At 42.5% G+C, this 12,797-nt stretch overlaps 1 protein-coding gene across 2 annotated transcripts in view; it reads right to left on the reverse strand.

Moving 5' to 3' along the window:
• The window catches only part of LOC114659434 (formin-H), a 235,050-nt gene that overhangs the window by 132,564 nt on the left and 89,689 nt on the right, over positions 1–12,797 (reverse strand). For both annotated transcript variants that reach the window (XM_028811923.2, XM_051933105.1), the window contains one exon: positions 9,857–10,019. In XM_028811923.2, coding sequence (XP_028667756.2) covers positions 9,857–10,019 — 163 coding nt within the window. The remainder of the gene's footprint in view (positions 1–9,856; positions 10,020–12,797) is intronic.

Below are 12,797 nucleotides of genomic sequence, written 5' to 3' on the forward strand. Positions count from 1 at the left end.
ACCTGCTGAAAAATAACTTCTGGAAAACAGCATGATCTTCTGTCTATCTCATTAGATGTGTTGCTACACCAGTAGGGTCTGCAAACCTCTTTAGTGAATGAAAATTACTAGAATTTATTAGAGATTCAAAAGTGGCATAAATTATTTACAGAAATGGCTAAAATGAGACCACTCAAGGGCTTTGTTTCTTAGTAACCAGAGAGCCTAATAGCACAAAAATAAAAATTGTGGTTCATCACCTTAGGTAAGGTAACTCTGATGCCACACTCATTTTAGATGCTTCTTGCTGCCATCCACTGGATGAGTCACTTGCAGGATACATAACAAATAACTTAATGATGATACAGAATGCCTTGTTAAAAGCTCTCTAATTAATACACCTCATATTAGTCATTTTCAACAACTACCAATTTTAAGGTCTTGCCTTTTTAAAAAGTGAGAAATATACAGGCAAATGAAAAGGACACAAGAAAAAGATCAATAAACTCCACATAATTAGGAGCATCTCTGATTTTTACAATTACAGTACTTTGCTTTGAATGATTCTTTAAAACTGTATATGTAGTCAAAAAGTACGAGGAGGATCACCAGCAGATAACTTGAGGGATGCAAAGGATAAGGCGATGCCCCAGTCTTCTGCTGTAAGTAACCCTCTAATGCTAAAACCTGGAGTTTAAAATAGTAAGCACTCCCACCAGGATACACCTCCACCCAGCACAATGTGGCATTTGTATGCAGAGCAAATAAACTTGATAGAATTCTTTTTAATTTATTTGAAGAAAATAAAATAACAGTCTAACTTATACAGGTAGCTTTTAATTTGTACAAGGAACTCAAAATGGAAAATTCAGGCTGTGATCAAAATCTGACTTTATCCTGGAGTGCCACCTTCTGGATTTTGGTGAGAATGCAGCATATAGTCTTAATGCAAAGACAGATTTGCTGAGCAACCTAGAAATTTAAAAGGCTTTCAGTTTATGTGAGAATTTCACAGCTGCTACATTTCATCCATCCATCTTCATAACCTGCTTGTCCAGGGCAGGGCTGTGGGGATTGTACATTTCATTAATTTAGAGTGTAAATGTTCCTTTGAGGTTTAATTAGCTTAAAAATGAATCTACAGTAAGTATTATTATGATGGCTATGAACTATGGTCACATAACTCAAATCTTTTGAGTTTTTATGTTAGCATGTGGCAAAGTTTTTCTTTTTTTATAAAGGCAGTCGTTGGATTCATGCCTATTTATCTTGAATAGGTCATTATTGTCAGCAGTCCATAGGAATAAAGGTGGTCAACAAGGTGTAGGAAAAAGATACACCCGGAATCAATTGCCTGCTTTACATCAGAACTGGCATACAAAACAGTAGAGTAACTTAAAGAGCAAGAAAATAGAAGCAGTTTAGTGGATTAGAATGAGGTTACATTGGAGCAAGAGATATTTATTATGCCGGTATCTTTCATTAAATATTCTGGTGTAGTTTTTAGCTTTGGTTTCATTTAAGAGTAAACTAGATCAGGAAGGAGTAAAGGATGAAACCTCTTTGTGTAGAGAAAACCTGAGCTGTGCGGTTTCTTGTGAATGCTGATCAGTGAACCCAAACACACAGAGATCAGAATATTCCTGCTTCACAAACAACTGATGTTTTGTGCCAGGGGTGGGCAGTTTAACTATAAACTTAGGTTAATAAAATCTTCTGAAGTATCCATTGTATGCTACGCTCAAAAGGTATTCTGACAAGTAATACCTTTTACATTTTTTTCAATCAAGTATGTGCTTAAGGTAAGATATTTTCATGTATGTGAAATCCACGGATTAAAGATGACTTTCTCCAGGGACTGAATTCTCTCATAATCTCATGCCTGGCAAGTAAAGGACAGTAAATGTTCTGTGCATGTATTAGTCCTTTCTCATGCTAACACAGGAGATCACACACTTAATCAGTAGTGTATTTGTATGTACTTTGGGGGCAACTTAATTATAAAAAGAGTTAAACAACAGTTATTTGTGAAGCAGCAATATTCTGATCATTCCGCATCCCTGATCACTGATTGGCATTTAGAAGAAACTGTGCAACTCCAGTGTTTCCATCCATAAAAAGGATCGTCCTTTTAGCAAACGGGACTCTTAACCTGGGCGGCACGGTGGCGCAGTGGGTAGCGCTGCTGCCTCGCAGTTGGGAGACCTGGGGACCCGGGTTCGCTTCCCGGGTCCTTCCTGCGTGGAGTTTGCATGTTCTCCCCGTGTCTGCGTGGGTTTCCTCCGGGCACTCCGGTTTCCTCCCACAGTCCAAAGACATGCAGGTTAGGTGGATTGGTGATTCTAAATTGTCCCTAGTGTGTGCTTGGTGTGTGGGTGTGTTTGTGTGTGTCCTGCGGTGGGTTGGCACCCTGCCCGGGATTGGTTCCTGCCTTGTGCCCTGTGTTGGCTGGGATTGGCTCCAGCAGACCCCCGTGACCCTGTGTTCGGATTCAGCGGGTTGGAAAATGGATGGATGGATGGACTCTTAACCTTTCAGACACAGATTGTACTTAAATGAAACCAAGAATACCATAAATCACCATGCTGCTTTCAGTCAATGATAAACTAACGTTTCATGGGGTGAAAAAAACGGGACATTAAGCAGCTCAAATCAAAGCTTTCTAATAACTCGACTTTTGAGAAGAATGTATCATGGCGGGGACAGAAGGTGAGGGAGAGGTGGGTGAGCCTAAGCGGGATGAGGAGGCGAGTGTTTTAAATAATGAAAGAAAAAAAGTGCTTTGGAATCGAGAAACCCCAACCTAGATGGCTTGCAAAACAAAAGGTGCCCAAAAGGCATTTGCTTCTTGTATAAAATATGTACAATAATGACAACAATGTTGAAGCAATGATGAAGTCGAACAGATATTCTAAACTTGTATGACTGTGCTGTGCCTGCCTGTAAATCCCAACCATTCTTTTCAAACCAATGTATATATTGTAATTGACGGCTGGGACTATTACCCAGCATGAAGGAGCTTGCATGGGGCAGTACCTCCTCCGGGACAACAGTGAGCAATCACCCTGCCTTGCTACGGTGCCATGGGTTTGGAGCATGGAAGCTCAACCTTGCTGGAACCTATGGCCACCACCAGGGAGTGCATGGTGAATGGGTGAGCCCTCCTCTGCAGGGCTGCCCCCACACCCGGAAGTACACCTGGGTGCAATATAACAGGAGCTGCCTCTCTCCAATTGGACAGCCAGAATCGGGAGGGAGTGGACAATGCTTGCGAGAGGAGTGGTGGTGGAAGAGGGAGAGAGAAGAGAAGAGATATATATATTGTGACATGTGACGTGTGAGTCTCTGTCTTGCACCCCAAAACACGAGGCTGAGTCTCAGTACTTTAGCAAAACTAGCGTTATTCACCTTGAAACAGGAACAGCACTTTTTTATTGTAGCGGGATCTACCACTCTCCTATATACAGACACAGCAATCAGGCAGGGTTTAGGCCAGGTTAGTGGCCAAGTAATACTGTTATTTAAATTTATAATGTTCCTTGCATCACCCATTGACGACAGTGTTTATAGCGTGAACACAGTTGGCTCGGATTTGCTTTTGCGGCAAGCCGCTGCAGTGCTGGGAGCCTGTGGTTGCCCTGGCAACAGATAAGCTCGCTAGTGCTTTGGGGCACTCTTTGGCATGTCTTCCTGTTGGGGGGAGTCCAAAAAAAGGTTAGAAACCTTACATCTCCCCACTCAGCTTTGTCCATACCGGTGTGCGCAAAGCGACCGTCCAAGCCGGGCTCAGCCAGGCGGGGAGAGAATGTCAGCATTGGTGTGTGCAGGATGGTGGTGAACATCAAAAGCAAAAGCCTGCAAACTGATAAACCACCGAGTGAGCTGGGCGTTCGTACCTGAACTGCCTGTAATACCCTGCGAGCCTGAGGAAGGCACAAACCTGCCTCTGTGTTTCAGGACAGGGATATGCAAGCACCTGCCCTACCTTGTCCATTTTAGGCTTCAGTAGTACCCTTCCCTATGGAATATCCCAGATAGTGGGTTTCCGACATACCTAGCTTGCACTTCTTAGGTTTGGCCGTCAACCCTACCAGCCATAAACTGTCAAGCACCACCTGAAGGTGGAAAAGATGAGACTCCCAGTCATTACTAAAAACAACCACATCATAAAGATACGCACCCACATACATGGAATGGGGACGCAGGATCTGGTCCATCATTCGCTGAAACTTCAGCGGTGAACCATGGAGACCAAAACGGAGAGCCATAAATTGCCGTAAAACCTGTCCGGAATGGCGAACGCAGTCTTCTCACAACTAGACTCCTCCAAGAGAACCTGTCCAATAACCCTTCTTGAGGTCAAGGGTGGAGATATATGAAGTCTGCCCAAGCTTTTCCAACAGCTCATCCACACGTGGCATCAGGTATGCATTAAAGTTGGATACCTTATTCAAACGCCTAAACTCAATACAGAACCGAACAGTTGGACTTTGAGACAAGTACAATAGACTTGCTATTCACTTTTGCTTGGCTGAATAACGCCTAATTGGAGTATCTATTGGACTTCCACTTGTATCACTTTCCTTGTTGCCTCTGGTAGGCAATACAGGGGGACCTGTATAGTAACACCGGGTGGAGTGACAATCTTGTGTTCAGTAATCGTGATCCAGCCAGATGTTGAGTTCCCCTCAATCAGTAATAGCAATTCCGCTTTCTGGGTGTCAGTTACAGTAAATCATCCCTAATAGCAACCTTAGTCTGGGGGATCGCTACAGCTGTGACCAGGACTTTGCGACGGTCGTGCCACTCCTTTAAAAGATTAACATGCAAAATCTCTATGGGTTTTCACTGGGGACATACACTGTTCTATCACTGCAGGCCCTTGCCATTTGGCCTGAACTTTATATGGATCGGATGGGATCAACTCCACCATGAGATCCCCCTTCTTAAACTCGCAGAGTTTACTTGTCTTGTCATAATTACGTTTTTGTGTCTCCTGCTTGTGCTGCTGATGTTCCACAGCAATAGAGGGCAATCTGCTCTTGCAGCGAAATGACTTGGTCGACAAACCTCTCCCCAGGGGGTGTCTCACAAGTCCTGAAAAATGTTCAACGCCCCACACAGTCGTCGGCCAAATAATAGTTTGAAAGGGCTCATCCCAATGGATGCTTGTGGGGCTTCCCGGACAGCAAACAGGAGGAAAGGTACAACTGTATCCTAGGAAGCTGGATCATCATGGGCTATCCGCCGAATCATCTGTTTTAGGGTTTTATTAAATCGTTCAGTCAGGCCATTCGTCTGCAGATAATAATAATAATAATAATAATAATAATAATAATACATTTTATTTATATAGCGCCTTTTCCATGCTCAAAGTGCTGACGAACTGTGGAGTGTAACTGCTTAATTCCAAAACTTTCGCATAGTTGCATAGATGCAAGATGTAAAGGGTGTGCCCTGATCAGTGAGAATCTCACAAGAGATACCAATAAGTATGAACATATCCGAGAGTGCTTTTGCAGTCCGCCCGTTGCAACACCGGTACCTCTGGGTATCTTGTGGCATAATCAATTAACATGAGCATATACTGAAAGCCACTTTTACTCCTGGGAAGTAGGCCAACAATATCGAATCCCACCCTCTCACAGGGGAAAGTTAAAATAGGCATCAGTACATGTGTGCCCTGGTGGGTCTGTGTGCAGAAACTATTTGACAGTCGGGACAGGATTTACAAAATCACTCCACATCTCAGCCCATATTCACCCAATAAAAGCATTTGAAAATGCGTTCCTTTGTCTTTTCCATGCCGAGGTGACCCACCAAAATGTGACTGTGAGAAATTTTTAAAACCTTCTCCCTACGCTCACTTGGTACTACCAACTGCTAGATACATCCATCATCCATGCAATCAGAAATCACCCGATACAGAACACCATCCTTAAGTAAAAAATGTGGTGTTTTAAAATTCGGATCCTCTCTCTCCAGATAGTAAGAGTGATTTGTGATGTGGGCTTGTCTGAATGCAAAATCCAAGTTTTTATCGGCTCATTGTAGGCGAGCAAACTCCACCTGGATGGCAGTCTCTGCTTCCTCCGTATTCGATGCAGCATTACACTCACCTCTCACTGCTACTTCGTTTTCGTCTAGGTCCATATTGAGTGTCCGGTCTGTGGATGCTGTTGGTGTATGCGATGGAGTGGAAAAGTTTGCCAGGTGTCCTGGGTCTTCACTTAAGGATTCATCCCCCAGCTCGCTGGATAACTCCGGTTCAATTTCAAACACGTTTCTTTGACTGACATTGACTGCGGTGAGCCCCTGTCTATCCATTATGGTGGTAGGAGCTCTGCAGGTGGCCAAGTAGAGGGCACTACTTTTTCCTATTAAGAGGGGCCAAAATGAGGTGACTGATATAGCAGTCCAAACCTTAAAGTTCTTCCCTTTAAATTTCAGAGGGAGTACTATAGTCTCGTATGTTTTAATGTCCCAATGGACGCAGCGGATGTTTACTTTGTCTGTGGTCTTATAAGAGGTCAGTCACGGCAGACTACACAGAGGTCGCTACCAGAGTCCAACAGTGCCAAGAATTCCCGTCCAGCCAACAGAATAGAGACCTTAAAATTGTCCTCATTAACATCTTGGGGGAAACTTGTGAGCCGCATATCTGGTCATTGTTTGCGCATGTGGGATGTGACGCTCCTGAGCCAGATGTTCCAGTTGATCACTGTGAAAGCAGCTGCGTTTAGTCCACAATATAGCGTACACACTCTGGCGTCTTCTGCCCGTGGTGTTGGCAACCCTGAAGGTCTGTGCCAGTTGGATCGAAATTGGGGTCAAGCCTGGATAGCCCCATTGTTTCCAGGTGGCTTGTGCACCCTCTAGTGTGCGGATTAGATCCAGCAGCGAGTGGATGTCGTTCCGTGGCATTTCATCACAAAGGCTCTCGTCTATCTCGGACAGGACTGTATCAATAGTGAGCTTCTTCACAATGTGCTTGAAAGGATCTCTGTGGATCCAGCTTTGAATCAGGTCTGCTAAGCCCTGGATCAATCCTCGTACAGGGCGATCCGGATCAATATGCCACAGCCAAAACTGGTGCCCCTTGACCAGCGAGCTAACAGTCGTGTGGAGGAGGATCTGTTACTTCAGGCAGTCATAATCATCAAGCCTTTTGGGAGGGAGATTCCGATATATATATATATATATATATATATATATATTGTGGCACCTGGCTGGGGTTCATGCCCGGCCGGGATGCCCAGGAGGACCGACTGCCCTGGTTGCTTTGGGGGCCACGGGTACAGAGCTTGGAAGCTCTACCCTGTAGGGGCCCGTGGCCACAGCCAGGGGGCGCCCCAATGCTTTGGGGACCCTGGACCTCAACGCTTCCGCCACACCGGAAGTGCTGGGGGGAAGAAAAGAGGGGACACCCGGAATGCTTCCAGGTATGCAGCTGGCACTTCCGCCACACTGGGGTGTGCCGGTGGAAGACTGCCAGGGAGCACCTGGAGCACATCCGGGTGTGTATAAAAGGGGCCGCCTCCCTTCAGACGGAGACAAGAGTCGGGTGGAAGTTGGATGATGTCGGGAGGAAGGCAAGGAGGCGGCCTGAAGAGAGAAAAGGCATTGTTGTGTGGCCAGGACTTTGGGGTCTGTGGGGTTTGTGAGCATAATAACTTTGTAAATATATATAATAAACGTGTGTTGGGTGACATGAGCATGTCTGCCTGTCTGTGTCCGGGCCTGTCTCCACAATATATATATATTTACTGTGGCGAACTTCCTCTTCTATATATGGTTCTGAAGAACAAGTATGGACTGAACAGTACCTCCCCCGGGACGCTAGATAGCAGAGTGGTGCCTCGGATTCCCGCAGGGCTCCATGGGAGATGGAGTTCTCTACAACCCTGTTGGGCTCAGAGGGTGCCGCCAGAAGGCGCTGCAGTGGTTCCTAAGCCCATGTGGGTGGTTCTTCTGCCATACCTCGAAGTGCAGCCGGAAATAGGTCATCAAACACCTGGAGCACTTCCGGTAGGATTATAAAAGGAGCCAGCAGCCACCATTCTGGGAGGAGGGAGACAAAGCTTGCCAGAGAGGAGTGGAGGAGAAGAAGAGAAAATTTATTATAAGTAGTGTGTGCTATTGTGCTTATTGGGACTGTGTTGTACCTGTGGGAATGGGGAAGGCGTTGCCCACAGGCGAAGAAAAGAATAAAAAACTTGTGTTTTTATAAGCGTGCCTCTAGTATCTGTCTGTGTCGGGTTGGGTGGCTGGCACACCCCCTAGTGGTCTTGTTACAACACAAACACACATGTTATATATATACTAGGGGGCTTACCCTCTGCTCGCTTCGCTCGCCAACCCCCCTTGCCTGCACTACGCACTTCGTGTCTCTGCTGCTCATGTTGTGAAGAATGGGGCTGAACGCACCCCAATGAGATGTGGTCGCTCCTCCAAAACCCCCTCTTGCCATTTTAATAAACAGTCAACAAACTTAATTCAGATGGACAGTGCTTTCTTCCTCTGATTTTATGGAAAATTTAGTTAATGTTTAATCTTTTACAATGTATTACTAGCATATACTTAAATGAAGTTGTAGCATTGAATTAATAAAACATATGAAAGGACAATCTGATTTATTAATTCACTTAGTATTATAGATAATTTAGTGTAAGACTAGAAAAGTACCTTCACATGGTACTTTAAACAGATGAGTGAAAAAAAAAGAAATGCCTTTTGGATTGATTAAATCACCAACCCTCCCTTCAATTCCTTGAATTTCTTAATACTGTACTTGCAGTGAAAATTTTCCAGCAACCTTTGAGCTTTGAACCCTCTGGCATATCATGTTTAGCCACTAAGAACTCAGAGTTCACAGAGTCGGGTATTTGCTTCACTTGCATTTCTCCTGTCAGCCAGAAAATGTAATCGATGCAAGTTTCAGTTCAAGCTAATAAGAAAAATGAAATTCATGACAGTGGCAAAGCGGTAATCACTGCTTCCTAAAATGTTTACCACAAGGGATCTGCATTATTTTCAAGTCTTCTAGAGGAATGTTTAGTAGACAGATGAGACAATAAAAAATAAAATAAATTATTTAATGCTTCATGAACCCCTGTAATGTCTAGTACAAAAAAAAAAAAAAAACAACAACAATAAAAAAAAACACAATATTCTATTCTTGTTGCAACTTTTAAGGATAGTAGTGTTAAGATTTGGGAATGCTTTGCTGTTATCACCTAAAGAAACAACTTCAGGTTTTTATTACAGAATACAAAACTAATTGCCCATCAGTTGAAGCTCATGCACAATTGTAGATAAAAGAGCAAGCATGTAACATGATAGCTCAAAAAGACATTCAAAGGTTTGGATGAAAAAGTCAAAGACTACACCGAAATCTGTAGAAAACATATGAAAGATGTCAATGTTGTTAACATTCACACATATAACAGTGTTAAAACTCAGCAGAACATAACAATCAATAAAATCAACAGAATAAAACTAACATGCAAAAAGCATAAAATTCAATTGTTAACGTGTGGAGTGGAAGGCCAATCTAATTTAATGTACATCTTTGTGGTATTAGAATCCAGCATTTCCCTAATAACAGAGCTGCCACACGGATCATGCATACTATATTTGTGCCTCTGTTCGGGTTTGTGAATGTTATGTTATTTTCCTAACAAGCGCATGTGGCTGGTTATATAATGTATTATCTTTAGATGAATGAAGTATAGAATTAGGCTTTACTTTTACCGTGTAATAGAATGAAATAATGGTGTCTGCAGGACTCATACTTGCCTATTAGCAGGACTTGTGTAATAATCTTAAATGTTAAATGACATTTTCTTAACTCCACAGAAGTTTGAAGGGTACTTACTGAAGTTATGTGCAATCTTGGGGTTAAGCAAAATGTTTATATTTGCCGCTGATTCCATTCCAACGTTGACTCCTGTATCTTGAATACAGAACTGCTCATATACTTTGGACTCATTTATTTTTATTTTAGAGGTGTCACTTTGTGTCCAAAATGTTTTAACAAGCTGCAAAGGGAATTAGAAAAATTGCTTTAGCTAAAATTAATAATTTTTGTTATTTTTTTTATTTTAATACGTTTATTTATTAATGAAATGAAAAGGTATACAATCTCTTTCAATTACTGAGTTATGTTACCATGTTATAATCTGAAATAGATCATTTCTATATGCTCAAATGATTTTCACTCAAGGAAAAGGCTTGGAAACAACTATGTACCAGGAGACCTGCAGATAGGCACAATATGGCCAAAGGTACTATATGTGGACACCCCTTCACATTACTAAATTCAACAGTTTCAGCCTCACCCATTGTTAACATGTACATAAAATCAAGCACATAGCCATACCATCTAATTGGAAAAAAACTGACTGTAGACTGACTGAAGACTTCAACAACTTTGTAGTACACTACTTTTTCCACAAGTCAATATGCAAAACTTCTGTACTGCAAGATCTGCCCTGGTCAACTGTAAGTGCTGTTTTTGTGAAGTGGAAGTGCTGAGGAGCAGCAACATCTCAGCCATGAAATGGTGGACCACATACACTCAGAGAGCAGGGCCGGTGAGTGCTGAAGCCTATAGCCTATTAAATTCACCTATTCTCTGTGAAGTCACTGACAACAAAGTTCCGAACTGCCTCTGGAAGAAACATCAGCACAAGAACTGTTCATCAGGAGCTTTATGAAATGGGCTTACGTGCCTGAGCTACTGTACACATGTCTAAGATCACTATTCAGAAGCATTAGCTGGAGTGGTACAGAGTAGTGTTTCTCAACCATCTTGGTGTCATAACCCACTTTTTCCCATTTAAGTGGCTTTGAAACCCACTGAGGGGAAGGGTCTCAATTGATCAATCAGGCATGATCATCAGAGCAGAGACCCACTGCACAATCTACTTGCAACCCACTTCCATTATATGAACAACAGCAACTCGCACCCCACCAACACCAGCCCACTCCACTCAGTGATTAATAAACACTGGTGTAGACTATGCCGCCATTGGAAACTAGAGCAGTGGAAGTGATTTCTCTGGAGTGATGAATCACACGTCACTATATGATTGCTTGATGGATGAAACTGGGTTTGGTGGATGCAGGGAGAATGCTGCCTACTGTACTGCATAGTGCTAGCTGTAAAATTTGGTTGAGGATGGATAATGGTCTGAGGGTGTTTGTAATGTTTAGGCTAGGCCCCCTAGTTCCAGTGAAGGGTGTGATTAATGGTATAGCATACAAAGACATTTTAGACAATTGTGCGCTTCTAACTTTGTTGCAACAATTTTGGGAAGTTTCTTTCCCGTGCTAGTATGACCATGCCCCCGTGCATAAAGCCAGGTCCATAAAGACATGAAGGAACTCAAGTGCCCTGCACAGAGCCCTGACCGCAACCCTACTGAACACCTTTGGGATTATCTGGAGTACAGATTGCGAGCCTGGTCTTCTTGTCTAACATCAGTACTTGACTCCACAAATGCTCTTTATGCTTCTTGAGCACAACTTCCCACAGACTTGCTTCAATGTCTTGTGGAAAGCCTTCCCAGAAGAGTGGAGGATGTTATACCTGCAAAGGAGGTGCCATCTCCATATTAATGCCCATGCTTTTGGAAAAGAATGTACAACAAGATCATATACAGTAGGTGTGATGGCCAGGTGTTCACAAACATTTGGCCATGTAGTTTACAAACAGGCATTAACTCAACATTTGCTTCAATAGTTAAAACTCCATTGTCACTAAAGAAGCAAAGATTTAACCGAGAATGTGAGGATCACTCCACAATGTGTCGTAATAATGACAAAATTCATTGTAATTTTTAACTACTTAAATAATGTCTGATATTACAATTAAATCCAACCTAAACAATAACTATTAGTTTTTACTCAGCTACAGCTTACTGCAAGAAAATTCATTCATGATATGCATGTTCCCTTCAAATACTGAGCTGTGGATTTCTGCCTTGGTTTCATTATTTGGCTTGATAGGATTTCACTTGCATTGGAATAGTACCGAGAGTGATCAGTGTGCACTGTGAATGGCTCTCAGTATAAAATGAGAGAATAACAAAAGTCATAATATTCTAAATGTATTTGTTACTCATGTACACAAACAGAGAGTAGAAAACAAGAGATTGATAAATGCACAGTGTGACAGGTAATGCCATTCTAGATAAAACTCAAAAAGAACCTCCTCTGTGGCATAGCCATTCCAGTGTGTAAGCAATAACCATTTTATATTTTATTTTGCCTATAATACTTAGTCTTAGTTCACGTTAACATGAATAAATCTGAAAATCCTGCTTTTTTTAAGTTTTCTGCTGTTACTACTGTAGCTATTTTCAGATAATTTTCTAAAATTTTATCATCAGCATTAAATTAGATTGAAATGTCAAAAACATACAAAATCTTTCTTATTGGCCAATACATGTTTCATCAGCCAAAAGCACCATATGTTTTTAGGGCAAAACCGAAGTAAATCAAATTGAAAAAACAAATTGAAATAAAGGACTTCATTGTGGCAGGGAAAGTGTAATTAGGCAATATAGAATGGTGGTCTGTAGGATGAAGTTGGAGATCAAGAAGAGGAGGAGAGTGAGGGCAGAGACAAGGATCAAATGGTGGAAGTTGAAAAAGGAAGACTGCAAGGTTGAGCTCAGAGAGATGGTGAGACAGGCACTGGGTGGCAGTGAAGAGTTACTAGACAGCTGGGCAACTACAGAAGAAGTAGCAAGGATGACAGCAAGAAGGGTGCTTGGCATATGGACATATGGACAGAGGAAAGAGGAAAAGGA

The sequence above is a fragment of the Erpetoichthys calabaricus genome, chromosome 10, assembly GCF_900747795.2.
Source record: "Erpetoichthys calabaricus chromosome 10, fErpCal1.3, whole genome shotgun sequence".
In the NCBI taxonomy this organism is placed as follows: Eukaryota; Metazoa; Chordata; class Cladistia; order Polypteriformes; family Polypteridae; genus Erpetoichthys; species Erpetoichthys calabaricus.